The following is a 14,711-nucleotide window of genomic DNA, read 5'->3' on the forward strand; positions in this document are numbered from 1 at the left end:
ACAGAGGGTGTGAAGATCCTGCAAAGGCCTTTAAGATGTTAAGAGCCCAGTGCTGGGTGGTGGCTGAGGGAGTGGAGAAGAGGCAGGAGTTTTAAGAGTTATTTTGATGGGACTCGGGAATACTGACTGCCAGTGAGGACTGAGGGAAACAAATAGGTCAAAAATGACTTGAAGCCTCTGGCCTTGGCAACTGGACACTGGAGTTTAGGGAAGGTAAGAGGAGAGCAGGCTTTTGAGAGAGGATAACAAATTTGATTTTGATCACATGAAGCACTTTGTTTATTAGAGCATTGTTTTAACTCCCTTATAACCACGATGATCCATATTTATTACAAAAGCAATAATATCAAAGAATGCTTTAAAATGCAATTAGATTTGTTTAATATAGATAAACTGTGAGTAATGAGATTGTTTTCATCATAATATAGGTGTCACACATTTCTCCTGGTAACTAAAAAAGATAAATGGGCAGATAAAACGTAACAGTAGAATAACCTAGAATAGTAAATTTTATTACTGGAAGTTTCTCCCTAGCGATGGACAAACTCAACCACATTTAACACATAAGGAAACCAGGGACAAGAGAGGCTGGCATTCTTCACTCTACAAATACTTAGGGCACTGACCATGTGCCAGGCACTTGCTTGGTGCTAGGGATATAAAAGTAAACATACAAGGTACCCGTACCCAAGGAGCTCACAGCCAAGATAATGGATGACAATGTCCTGAAAGCAGAAATTATCACACAGCTTAATAATTATTGTGAGAAATGCATGCTCAAGATGCAAGGTGCGACTCATCCAGGCTTGGGAGCAGCTCTTGTGAATGAGCTGACATGGACGGAGATGCAGAAGTCAGACAGACAGGTTATGAAGCAGCGTTCTAGGAAGGCCAAAGCGAGGGCAAGCCCAGTGCATTTAATGACCAAAGGAGTGAGAGTACAAGGGAACTCTAGTCCTGGGTTTAGGAGACAATAGTGTACTGATCCCCGGTTCAGTGCTATTTTAGAATAGTGCCTGTGTATTGACAAGTCTGTGAAGATTCAGCACATACATCAATACTCTTGCATAGAAAAAAAAGAAGCTTACATGGCTCGCGCTTTACCAGTGTAGACATTAGGATTCTCTAAACTGTCTTGCTTAAAATGTTTCTTTAGAGGAATAATTGCTTCCTATTTTAGCTTTTCATTTCCTTCCAAATGTTTATATCAATTGGGTCATGCCATACAATTCTTCAGTCAGGAAGGGATTTAAGGTATCATTTTTTTGGCAACCAAGGGAGTGCAGGGGCAGGATGGAGTAGGGCTCAGTGGGAGCAATGCCCACCCTGGTGCAGCAATAAACGGGGCATTCTCTGCAGGGAACTTAAGAATTAATAATAAAATTGACCAAAATCCCTCTGCTTTTTATTATCACCACCAATTCTGAATAACGTCAACAATAAATACTTGCTGCCAAGACAAACTTCTCTTACTGACCCCTCCCTGTTTGCATGGCACTGCATTGTGTATATAGCTGTGCATGCAGAAAACCAGCCCTGAACAGGCATTAGAAATACCCAAAGTGTCCATATTAGCCACAGTTAGCTCATATGGCCACACCCTCACCATTCAATTTTCTTCTGTTAACATAGCTTGAGCAGTCAAAATCAGACATATCAAAACCCCATATCAATGTGCATCTTCCTGAAATTATATTTCTCTCCAATTAGCATTCTCATCTTGACTAGTCTCTATCTATCTCCAGCTGGGACCACAGGGGGCTGACAACCGATGCTGCCACTTCCCTATGCGCAGGTTCACCAGGAGCAGTCTTCGCTCATCTTCTCCAGTTGGGCTATCTGGCACGTGCTTGGAGGGGTGAACACCGAGGGGTCTTTAATACCCAGCTGGATGTCAAAAAACCGCGTGGACAATATCACACTGTAGTTTTTGGTAAAGGTTTCCTGGACAGGATAGCAATCTTTGACTGTATAGATGCCAATCCAAGTTTCATCTATAAGAGGAAAAAAGTTGACTTTTGAATAAAGAAGACAGGCAAGAAGTTCATATTTTTTCTTGTGATGGCAAAAGGTACATAACATAAAATTAATCATTTTACCATTTTTAAGTGTTTGGTGACCTTGAGTACATTCACATTTGTTGAACAACCATCAGCACCATCCATCTCCAGAACTTTTTTTCATCTTCCCAAACTGAAACTCTGTCTCCGTCAAACACTAACTTCCCATTCCTCTTCTCCCAGCTCTTGAAACCCACCATTCAATTTTCTGTCTCTATGAATTTGACGATTCTACATGCCTCATGTAAGTGGGATTGTTCTGTATTTATCATTGTCTGCCTGCATTGTTTCTCTTAACATTATGTCCTCAAGGTTTTAGCATGTGCTGGTGTTTCCTTTCTTTTTAAGGCTGAATAATATTCTGTTGTATGAATATACCACATTTTGTTTATCCATTTATCTGTTGATGAACATTTGGGTTTCCACCTTTTGGCAATTGTGAATAATGCTGCTGTGAACATGGGTGTACAAATATCTGTTTGAGTCTCTGCATTCAATTATTTGGGATATAGATATATATACATATGGAGTTGCTGGGTCATATGGCAGTTTTATCCTTCAATTTTTGAGAAATCACCATACTGTGTTCCACAGCATGAATGCCTGTGTGGTTAAAGCTGTCTTGGGATAGGCATATATCAGCAGCAGGGCAGAGAATGGCTTCACATAAAAGCAGGCTGGTTTGCACACTCATCATGATGGGAGTAGATCTGAACCCTGCAACTGTAGGAAGTGGGGAAAAGAAAAGAAGGCACCTGATTCAAATGTCTGCCTTAGGCAGATGCCTTCCATATCACAGACCTCCGGGTGACCATAAAATGTCAAAATCAAGGCTAAGTTCACAGGAGTCAAAGTGGCAGAGAGGTGCAGGTGGCACTAGAAGGCTGAGGTGTTTCAAATATGAAGCTTAGATCCCATTGCCATGTAGTGAACAAAGTAACGTGCAGACCTAAGTGGAGGCTTTAAAAAAATTTTGATTAAGCGGATGTTTCCCTAAAAACTACCTTCCTTAAAGAACTTAAACCTTCTTTCCCATCACGCATCCTGAATACAACGCTTAGATCCTTTGAACGCTTACAGGATCTAGCTGACTTTCTGTCCGACCACTCCTGGACCATGATCTGCTCCTGGGGACCCCCGATGGAGTACTGGTCTTCAAAGGTGGAGTTCTGAGGAATGTCAAGAGGGTCCCAGGGCTCTGTCAGGGTCATCTTCGAGCACTGCTTGGTGGCTTGCTCAATCTGAAACATCACTCCATCCTTATACAGCAAAATATATTCAAATAATCTGAAACACAGATGGAAAGAAATAGTTTGGGACTTCATGTTACAATCATCTTGTGTTTTAACAGCACAACACCTTTGATAGATACTACTTTTGGAATAGAAAGAAATTGCTTGCTTGGCAATCACTTAACATTTATAAACACTAGACACATGAAACAACCTATATATGAAATAATTAGAATTCAGAGGTCAGGCTGAGCATGATGGCTCATCCCTGTAATCCCAGCATTTTGGGAGGCCAAGGAGGGAGTCTGATTTGAGCCCAGGAGTTTGAGACTGGCCTGGGCAACATAGTGAGACCCCTGTCTCTAGAAAAAAAATTTTAAAAATTAGCCAGACATGGCAGCGCACAGCTGTAGTCCCAGCCACTTGGGAGGTTGAGGTAAGAGGATCACTTGAGCCTGGGAGGTCAAAGCTGCAGTGAGCCATGATCATGCCACAGCACTACATATACCCTGGGTGAGATCCTGTCCACCATCGAAAAAAAAAAAAAAAAAAAAAAAAGAGGTCAAAAGTGTATATTCACTGGACAAATTTTGACCAAGGACCTAGTGTATGCCAGACCCTGTGCTTAGCATATAAACATGGTGAAGATGTGGCCCTGGCTGAACAGCTGGTTTGTGAACTTTTGTTTACCCACAGGGACACAGAAGGACTTGACTCTTGTTTGGTGCAGTTTCTCTTGCAGCACTCAGTCAAGGAATTATGGGGGTATACTGAATGTAGAAAAAGAACGCACTGAGGACTGGATGGACCGAGTGCCTGTGCCTCACTGCCTCCACTGCCGGGCAGTCATGAGTAAGGGGCTTGGATGCACATAGCTGATCCAGCACGGGCGCAGCCCACATACCCTGCAGGGGCTGCGATGAGCAAGGACAAAAGCCGAGGTGACCCCAGAGCAAATGACTCCCTCAGCTGAATTTCTCTCCGTGCTCTCAGCCTCTTCCCATGACTACCTGCTCAACCTTCCTGGGGAGTGACAGGGAGATATTCAGAGGCTGAGCCCAGGAGTCACCAGCCATGCTGTTTCGGCATCAGTCTTGTATCTTTCTTAAAGCTGAGCCATCTTGGTGTTGGGGGAAGCCTGCTATGTTTCTATGCATTTCACTGTCAATCCAAATCTGAGGCCACAGCTGCTGGTCAAGCAAAGTGTGTCTTGCAGCCATGACCTCAGAAAGTGAAAGCTGCAACACTTGAGGGCTGAAAAGCCTAGGGAGGTGACTTTTCATCAGCAAATAAAAATCCTCTACAAATTATCTGTGGCTTATGAGACCCAATGCACTAGAGGAGGCTTCAGGGAGGACGTGTGCTCTCCATCCCAAGCCTCAGCTTAAAAATTGTTTTCTTCAGAAAAAAATATTATAAAGGGTTACTGTCTTTATAGTCAAAACACAGTCATGCATCACTTCATGATAAGCTTATGTTCTGAGAAATGTATCATTAGGTCATTTCATCATTGCACAAACATCATAGAGTGCAGTTACACAAACCTGGATGGTACAGCCTACTACACACCAAGGCTACGCGGTATGGCCTACTGCTCCCAGGGTCCAAACCTGTACTGCATGCGACTGCACTAAATACTGGAGGCAACTGAAACACAATGGTAAGAATTTGTGTATCTAAACATAGAAAAGGTGCAGTAAAATTATGGGATAAAAGATAAAAAATGGTACTCATGTATAGGGTACTTGCCATGAATGGAGTTTACAGGACTGGAAGTTGCTCTGGGTAGGTGAGTGAGTGAGTGAGTAGTGAGAGAATGTGAAGGCCTAGGACGTTACTATATACTACTGTATGTTTTATAAACATTGTACACTTAGGTTACACTAAATTTATAAAAAATATTTTCTTTTCTTCAATAATACATTAATTTTAGCTTCCTGTAACTTTTTAACTTTATATATATATATTTTTAACTCTTTGACTCTTTTGTAGTAAGACAGCTTAAAACACACATTGCACAGCTATACAAAAATATTTTCTTTCTTTACGTCCTTATTCAATATGCTTTTTTCTATTTTAAAATTTACTTTATTTTTTAAAAAACTTTTGTGTTAAAAATTACAACACAAACACAGATATTAGCCAGGCCTACACAAGCTCAGGATCATCAGTATCACCCTCTTTCACTCCCACACCTTGTCCCACTGGAAGGCCTTCAGGGCCAGTAACATGCATGGAGCTGTCACCTCCTGTGATAACAATGTTTTCTTCTGGATACTCCTGAAGGACCTGCCTGAGGCAGTTTCACAGTTATCTTTTATGTAAGTGAGAGCACATTCTAAAGTAATGATAAAAGTATAATATAGTAATTATATTCATGTGGCCAAAAACCATACGAAAAAAAGCTCAACATCACTGATCATTAGAGAAATGCACATCAAAACCACAAAAAGATACCATCTCATGCCAGTCAGAATGACTATTACTAAAAAATCAAAAAACAACAGATGCTGGCGAGGTTGTGGAGAAAAAGGAACACTTTTACACTGTTGATGGGAGTATAAATTAATTCAACCATTGTGGAAGACAGTGTGGCAATTCCTCAAAGACCTAGAATCAGAAATACCATCAACCCAGCAATCCCATTACTGTGTATATACCCCAAGGAATATATATCATTCTATTCTAAAGATATATGCATGCCTATGTTCATTGCAGCACTATTCACAATAGCAAAAGACATGGAATCAACCTAAATGCCATCAATGATAGACTGAAAATGTGGATAAAGAAAATGTGGTACATATACACCATGGAATACTATGCAGCCATAAAAAGGAACAAGATCATGTCCTTTGTAGGCACATAGGTGGAGTTGGAAGCCATTATCCTCAGCAAATTAATGCAGAAACAGAAAAAGCAAATACCACATATTCTCACTTATAAGTGGGAGCTGAATGATGAGAACAAATGGACACATGAGGGGAGCAACACACACTGGGGCTTGTTGGTAGAGCCTGGGGGAGTGAGAGCATCAATAATAGCTAATGGATGCTGGGCTCAGTACCCTAGGTGATGGGATGATCTGTGCAGCAAAACACCATGGCACACGTTCACTTGCGTAACAAATCTGCACATCCTGCACATGTACCCCTGACTTACAGTAAAAGTTGAAGGAAAAAAAAAGCATAATATAGTAATTACTTATATGTTAGAATTGTATACGACTGGCAGCACAGTAGGTTTGTTTACACCACCATCACCCCAGACATGTGAGTAATGCATTGCGCTACCACATACTATGGCTATGAGGTTGCTAGGCAATAGAATTTTTCAGCTCCATTGTAATCTCATGGGACCACCATTGTATATGTAATCCTTCATTGACTGACACGTCATTATGAAGCACATCAATGTATTATTAGTAGCCGTATGCTTCAGATTTCTATGAGATAGTATGGAAATATAAACATGACATCATTTTACACATTTATATGTATCTTGCTTATTTCAGAAAAGATTTGAAATGGCTTACGAGGATAAAAATAACCCAGATACATACCTTTAGAAGTGAGAATGAATATAGAAAGAAATATAAGTGTGCATTTTATGAGATATTGCTCAAAAATGGAGCTAATTTTTTATAATATGCATGCAGGGTCAACATAACACTGTTAGCCCTTTGAAAAAGTTTGGAGTTGTATTGTCACTGTTTTCTCATAACCAGCTAAATCGCTGGCACAACAGAGCCTAAGCACTGGCTGAAGAAACACAGCAACATTAACCCAACTCTTAGAGCATTGTTCATTTGTAAATGTGGGAATTGTTGTACATACACAAATCCTGTTCTGTGATACTTTTAATGACAAGTGGGCCACCCAAAATTGTCTTCATTGTTCTCCTCACCACCAGCAGTATCTTGTGCTTTCCCCAGTGCTAGGCATCTGGGCTAGAAAGGCATTCCTAGCGTTTGCTGATATCCCTATTGTGTGCTTCTCAGACTGCAATGATTGTTCCCTGGAGAGTATGTAGCCATGTGCAGGAGAGGGGCTTTCCTTCTTGAGATCATCGCCAAATCCACAGGATCACAGAAGTGTCATTAACATAGTTTGACTGTGTCCCCACCCAAATCTCATCTTGAATTGTAGCTCCAATAATTCTCATGTGTCATGGGCGGGACCTGGGGGGAGGTAACTGAATCATGGGACTGGGTCTTTCCCATGCTTTTCTCCTGGTAGTGAATAAGTCTCACGAGGTCTGATGGTTTTATAAATGGGAATTCCCCTGCATAAGCTCTGTCTTGCCTGCCACCATGTAAGAAGTCCCTTTGCTCTTCCTTCATCTTCTGCCACTGTGAATCCATCAAACCTCTTTCCTTTATAAATTACCCAGTCTCAGGTATGTCTTTATTAGCAGCAGGAGAACAGACTAATACAGTCATCCTGGCCTCATATTTGTCATACATGTCATTCTAGCCTCATATTTGCCTCCCTCACCAGTGTTTACTAGACAGAAATGAGACAATGAGATTCTTTCCTCTCGACCTGTGTCATTGTGACCGAGGTCTAATAGCCTCTTGTGTGACTGAACATATCACATGTAAACTTAGAAGCTGAGGGAGGCTATTTTCCAAAATGCAAATGGAATAGGATTAAAGAATGAAGCAGAGAGAAGCACTAGCAAACTGGGATTCCAACAGTTGTTCATTTCCTGGATGCCCTTTTTTCCTGAGATGCTTGGAGCGCCCCCACTTACAGAGTTACAATAAGCTTCCTTTGTTCTAATAAACTTTCCTTCCTTTTTTGGCTTGCAGTTTTTTATGCTACTCAGTTCTATCATTTCTTTTTTTTTTTTTTTTTTTTTTTTTTTGAGACGGAGTCTTGTTGTGTCACCCAGGCTAGAGTGCAGTGGCGCGATCTCAGCTCACTGCAAGCTCCGCCTCGCAGGTTCACGCCATTCTCCCGCCTCGGCCTCCGAGTAGCTGGGACTACAGGCGCCCACCACCACGCCCGGCTAGTTTTTTGTATTTTTAGTAGAGACGGGGTTTCACCGTGTTAGCCAGGATGGTCTCGATCTCCTGACCTCGTGATCCACCCGCCTCGGCCTCCCAGAGTGCTGGGATTACAGGCTTGAGCCACCGCGCCCGGCAGTCCTATCATTTCTGATAGAGTCGAGGACTCCAGCACTCCATGGAGAACCCCAGGGAGCAGCTGCCAGCACAGCTGTGCTGGGAAAGGCCTGGCATGGCCCTGTGTGCCACCAAGGGCCACAGATGCCTGGTCAGTCACCTGCAACAGAAGGGCAGGGGACAGCAGGGAGGGAATATCACAGCTTCACTGTTTCCCTGAGGCCAGCTCTGCCCACATACAGAAGGAAAATTTAATTTTAAAATGAAAATTCTAGACCCGGAACAATCACTACAAAATGTTAACGTTTGTTAAATCTGGGTGGTCTGAACACAAGTGTTCGTTTTGGTATTCTCTGTACTTTTCTATGTTTTCAAAATATTTACTTTTTAAAAAAGTAGACATCATCTGATATTGAGGTTATGTTGACTGTACCTTAAGTTAAACTGAAAATAATAAATTAATGGAAAACAAAATAGAACTATATAATTCATTTGTTTTCAAAATCCCATGTGGATATAAATGCTAGTACTGCTTTATGATAAATTTTAGAAAACATTTTAAGGATACTGTAATGGCGTGTATGTTTATGTGAACATATTAACAGTTAGGACATAAGTCTCTCCATCACAAATAGAATACAGGGCCTGTGGCCTGACAGGGACCAAAGGTCAAAATGCAGAGATCAGTCACGGTTGAGATGAGTAATCAGAGTGGGGATGCTGTACGGGAATAACCCGTGGACCCAAGGGATTAACAGACTTTGAGAGGAACTGGATTCCTGGAGGCGAGATCAAAGCCTGGCTCTGTCACAGAGGCAATTGTGAGATGAGAGGCACCAACGCCCCCGCTGGGGCACAGTCAAGCAAGGTGAGACAGGGAGGCAGACCAGCCCAGGTCAACAACAGCAGGCAAACTTCGCCTCCCTCCTGGCCAGGCACCAAGCAAAGCACAGTTCACTGGGAGGGGCAGGCGAGTTCCCACAAAGGCCCTGCTGCTGCTGAGCCTCAGCTGTGAGCAAGGTCAGGTTGGCTAGGCCCCGCCAAAGGGTCAGAAGGCCAAGCTCTCCACGGCAACCACAACACACAGGACGGGCCAGCAGCCTGTTTTGCTTCTCACCATATGGGACAAAGGATTTTTGCTGCTTTTAATAAAATTCTCAGGTTACACTGACAATTTCCATTGTTTCCTGCAAATCCATTTCCCTAAAAGTAGGCTCTTGCATCACCATGTTTTCTGAAACACTAAAAATCTGGGGAAGTTTTCTTGCTTTTGAAAATAGTTTTTTTTTTTAGTAAAATGGATTCATGATCAATATAAAAAAATGAAAACAATCTAGGGATGGAAAGGAAAGCAAAAATCGCCCAGAAACTCTGATTTGCAGAAATAACAACTCTGTACATGTGTCTGGACATATATTCTTCTAAATATATCTTTATGTACATCTTAATTTTTATATCTAATTTTTTATGTTTTAATTGTGGCAAGATGCACATGACAAAAATGTACCATCTTAGCCATTTTTAAGTGTACAGTTCAGTAATGTTAAATATATTCACATTGTGGTACATCAGTCTCCAGAACTCTTGCAAAATTGAAACTCTATATCCATTAAACAATAATAACCCATTCCTCCCTCTCCCCAACTCCTGGCAACCACCATTCTATGAGCTTGGCTACTCTACATAGCTCATGTAAGTGGAATCACACAATATTTGTTCTTTTCAGTTAATATAATATCTTCAGAGTTTATCTGCGCTGGAGCATGTGTTGGCATTTCCTTCCTTTTTAAGGCAGAATAACATCCCACTGTATGTATACACCATATTTCATTTATCCATTCGTCCACTGATGGATTCCTAGGTGTTTCCTAATTTGGGCTACTGTGAAAAATGCTGCTATAAACATAGGTGTACAAACACTGCATCGATTTTTCAATATGTACTCTACTCATTTTACGCAAATGAGTACCTATTTATTTGTTTTCTAACCATGCATTTTAAATTCAACAATTTGCCCTTGTTAATCTTTTAAGTGAAAAGATAAATCTAATTTTTCTAATTTTTATCATAAAATATTTTAAATATGCAGAACAGTTGAAGAACTAGTATAATGACCACTTTTATGTCTGCCTCCTAGGCTCAACAATCCTCTATATTTTACTGTATTTTTTCTATTTTTCTAAGTATTTGCTTAAAACAAGAGCTTCTGCCACATGGTCCCAATAGGATTGTATCTTAGAAATAAAAATTCATTCCCTGATATCTGCTGCATATTCAAGTGATGCCCCAAATACATCTTAAAGTTGGTTTTTCAAATCAGAGTCCAATTAAAGTTCAAGCATTATATTTGGTTATGTCTCTATCAAAAATCTGGAGCAGTACTCCTACCTTTTTATTTTCCAACATGACATTGACTCTTTGAAGAGTTCAGGTTTGCAGATATTCCACATTGTGGTTTTTTTGGCAGTTTCCTCACGGTGTCATTTAAATTGCTCTTTGAGCTTTTGCCATTCTTATGAAATGGATATGAAGTCTAAAGGCTCTTTTTTATTTGAGTTCCAAGATATTTGTAAACAACATGTCATTGGTGAGGTTGTACACTTCAGACTTTATCATATCTGAAGACAGGTGATGTACCTTCCCACGATTAATGCTGCTAACTTTGATCACCAAGTTATATGGTAACTCCAGATATCTGTTATAAAAGTGTTTCCTTTTGCAATTGGCAAGTAATTTGTGATGTTGGAAATGTTGTATTACCCAATGGTTATCACCTAATGGTTTTAGGTAAAACCATTTCCTGAATCAATTATTTCACTGGGAGTTGGGATCATAGTACCAATTGTATAGTAAATGACATCCATCTATCTTAATCTACTGAGTACCACACTGGACTCGTGGATTTATTATTTATTCAATGTAGGACAAACAATTAAAGTCATTATTCCTTTTGATGCTAAAATTTGCCCAAGTTTGGTCAGAGGGAGCTCGTTCAAGTTGGTATATGTATCTTCTGACATAATCCTATTGGTCTCTGAGTGCTTCCTGATGTTCTATGACACAAGGTGGCACAGGCTAACCTTGAACTTTCCCTGCCCCAGATCTGAAATCAAGCATTTCTCTAAAAAACTCTAGTTACCCTTAGTGGGGAAACAACTTAGAAACTGACATCAGGGCACTAGATGTGCTCATTGCCATTGAGACGTCATTGCTTTGAACGCTTTTCAGTAGTCAGAGTTTCCAATTAAAAAAAAAAAAACTCATGAATTAATATAGATATTTTCCATTTAAATTAACATTACAGGTTTTCCCCCTATTTTTTGTATTTATATATCTTTTCTCTTAAAATCAAAATCATGCTTCCTGAAAACATTGACAAAAACATTTATTTGCTTTATTCTATAATTTTGAAATAATAATAACTTCAAAACTATTATAAATAATAAAATTACTGAGTGAAGTTTAAGATTTCATTGTAGCTCTTCTTATCCTTAGAATATAATTCCCTAGTATTGAGAGTCAGTATTGTGTCAAAAATTTACTTAGAATAAGCCTATTCTCTGTGTGGTTATGTTTCCAGATTGATAGATCATTAGGTTCCTTTCTTTTAGTTTGTTCCCAATTCAGGGACTTCACACTTTTCCTCTCTGACTTTATTATTTAAATATGTAAAAATTTTCATATTTCAAAACTCAAAATGACAGAAAATGGTACATTGAGGCAAGTTCCTCTTCCATCCCTATCTCCTCTTCCCCATTCCTCATGCTCCTTATAGATAACACTTTTCAGCTGCTTCCATTTTGTTTTTCCTGCATGTCTGTCAAAAAATAAGCAAATGCGTATGTGAATTATTATTTTCTCCTCTTCTTTACAGAAAGAGTAGCATGCTATATAGACTTTTTTGCATCTTGCTTTCTCCATTCCCCACTAATGCCTAGAGACTATCCTCATTTTTTTATGGCCATATAAATTTACTGTGAGCTAATATCATTATTTATTTAGCCAGTCTTCTACCAATAAACATTGAGTTGTTTCTATTCCTTTGATATTAACAAAAATAATGACCTTGCGTTGTGCTGTTTTCGAGTTGTATGTTTAGGGTAAATTATTAGATGTGGAATTACCAGGTCAAAAGGTAAAAGTATTTGTGGTTTTGTTAAATATTACCAGATTTCTCTCCACAGGGTTGTACTATTTTGCATTCCTATCAGCATTATATTATAGTGCCTTTTTTCTTTATAGTCCTGCCAACAGAGCATGTCGTCAAACTTAAATTTGTGCTAATCTGAGGAGTAAGAAATGGTATTTGACTACTAGGTTTTTGTTAAGAACATTTTTAGTAAGTATAACATCTATAAGAGGGGTCTTTAAAAAGTTCACGGAAAAAATGTATTATGAAAAAACTATGTATGGATTCCAACTTTTTTCACCAAAATAAACTCACAACACTTGTTATAACATGCCTAAACAGGATCTAGTTTGAGGCACTAAGAAGGATAAGACATCAGTCTGGATAGAGCTCCTATCAGAGCAACATGCATTCTGCTAAAATGAAGCAAGAACAAATATTAAATTTATTTTGAGGCTCAAGTGGCAGAACGGTGAAATCACTGATGTTTTACAAAAAGTTTATGTGACATTGCTCCAAAGAAGCAGTTACAAATAAATAACTCATTTCACAAAGGTAGGACTCAGTATTAAGATTAAGATTTAAGATTTAAGCCCATAGTGGCAGTTCATCCACATCAATTTGTGAGGAAAAAAAAATCTTAGGCCAGGTGTGGTGGCTCACGCCTGTAATCCCAGCACTTTGGGAGGCCAAGGTGGACAGATCACAAGGTCAGGAGATTGAGACCATCCTGGGTAACATGGTGAAACCCCCTGTCTACTAAAAATACAAAAAAATTAGCCGGGCATGGTGGTGGGCCCCTGTAGTCCCAGCTACTTAGGAGGCTGAGGCAGGAGAATGGCATGAACCCAGGAGGCGGAACTTGCAGCGAGCCAAGATCCCACCACTGCACTCCAGCCTGGGCAACAGACCAAGACTCCATCTCAAAAAAAAAAAAAAAATGTTGATCATGCCCTAATTGTACAGGAGAAAATTATACAGGACAATTGTACAGGACAATTAACAGGAGAAACAATAGCCAGCACCACAGACACCTCAATTAGTTCAGCTTATACAATTCTGAATGAAAAATTTGAGTTGAGCAAACTTGTCACTCCCAAGGGTGCTAAAACAATTGTGGCCCAATCAGATGCAGACAAGAGCAGACCCTTCAGTGGAAATTTTATACAAGTGGTCAAGATCCTGAAGCATTTCTTCTACGAATTATAACATGAGCTGAAATGTGGCTTTACCAGCACAATCCTGAAGACAAAGCAAAGTCGAAGCTATGGCTATCAAGTGGTAGAAGTGGTCCAGTCAAAGCAAAAGTAAGCTGGACAAGAGCAAAAGTCATGGAAAGTTTCTCTGGATGCTCAAGGCATTTTGCATGTTCACCTTCTGAAAAGCTAAAGAATGATAACATCTTCTTATTATGAGAGTGTTTTGAGAAAATTAGCCAAAGCTTTAGCAGAAAAATGCCCAGGGAAGCTTCACCAGAGCTTCTCCACCATATCAATGTTTCTGCTCATTCCTCTCATCAAACAAGGACAATTCCATGAGATTTTTTATGGGAAATCATTAATCATCCACTTGACAGTCCTGATTTGGCTCCTTCTGACTTGTTGTTTCCTAATCTTTAAAAATATTTAAAGAGGCTGGGTGCGGTGGATCATGCCTGTAATCCCAGCACTTTGGGAGGCTGAGGTGGACAGATCATAAGGTCAGGAGATCGAGACCATCCTGGCTAACATGGTGAAATCCCTTCTCCACTAAAAATACAAAAATTAGCCAGGCATGGTGGCAGGCACCTGTAGTCCCAGCTACTCGGGAGGCTGAGGCAAGAGAATGGCATGAACCTGGGAGGCAGAACTTACAGTGAGCTGAGATCATGCCACTGCATTCCAGGCTGCGTGATAGAGCAAGACTCTGTCTCAAAAAAAAAATATATATATATATATACATGTATTATATATATATATAATTTTTCTTCAGTTAATATGTAAAAAAGACTGCATTGACATGGTTAAATTCCCAGGACCTCACTTTGTTAAGGATGGACTAAATGGCAGGTATTATCACTTACAAAGGTGTATTAAAGTTGATGGGGCTTGTGTCAAGAAATAAGTTTATTTTTTTATTTGTATGTTTTAATTCTATTTTCCTATGAACTTGTAAAAGTCCCC

At 39.9% G+C, this 14,711-nt stretch overlaps 1 protein-coding gene across 1 annotated transcript in view; it reads right to left on the reverse strand.

Annotated features, from left to right (window-relative positions):
• Positions 1-255: 255 nt before the first annotated feature.
• Positions 256-14,711, reverse strand: part of EPDR1 (ependymin related 1) — a 32,005-nt gene continuing 17,549 nt past the window's right edge. Inside the window, 2 exon segments of the mRNA XM_015133692.3 lie at positions 256-1,994; positions 3,139-3,347. Coding sequence (XP_014989178.1) covers positions 1,798-1,994; positions 3,139-3,347 — 406 coding nt within the window. The 3' untranslated portion in view covers positions 256-1,797.

The sequence above is a fragment of the Macaca mulatta genome, chromosome 3, assembly GCF_049350105.2.
Source record: "Macaca mulatta isolate MMU2019108-1 chromosome 3, T2T-MMU8v2.0, whole genome shotgun sequence".
In the NCBI taxonomy this organism is placed as follows: Eukaryota; Metazoa; Chordata; class Mammalia; order Primates; family Cercopithecidae; genus Macaca; species Macaca mulatta.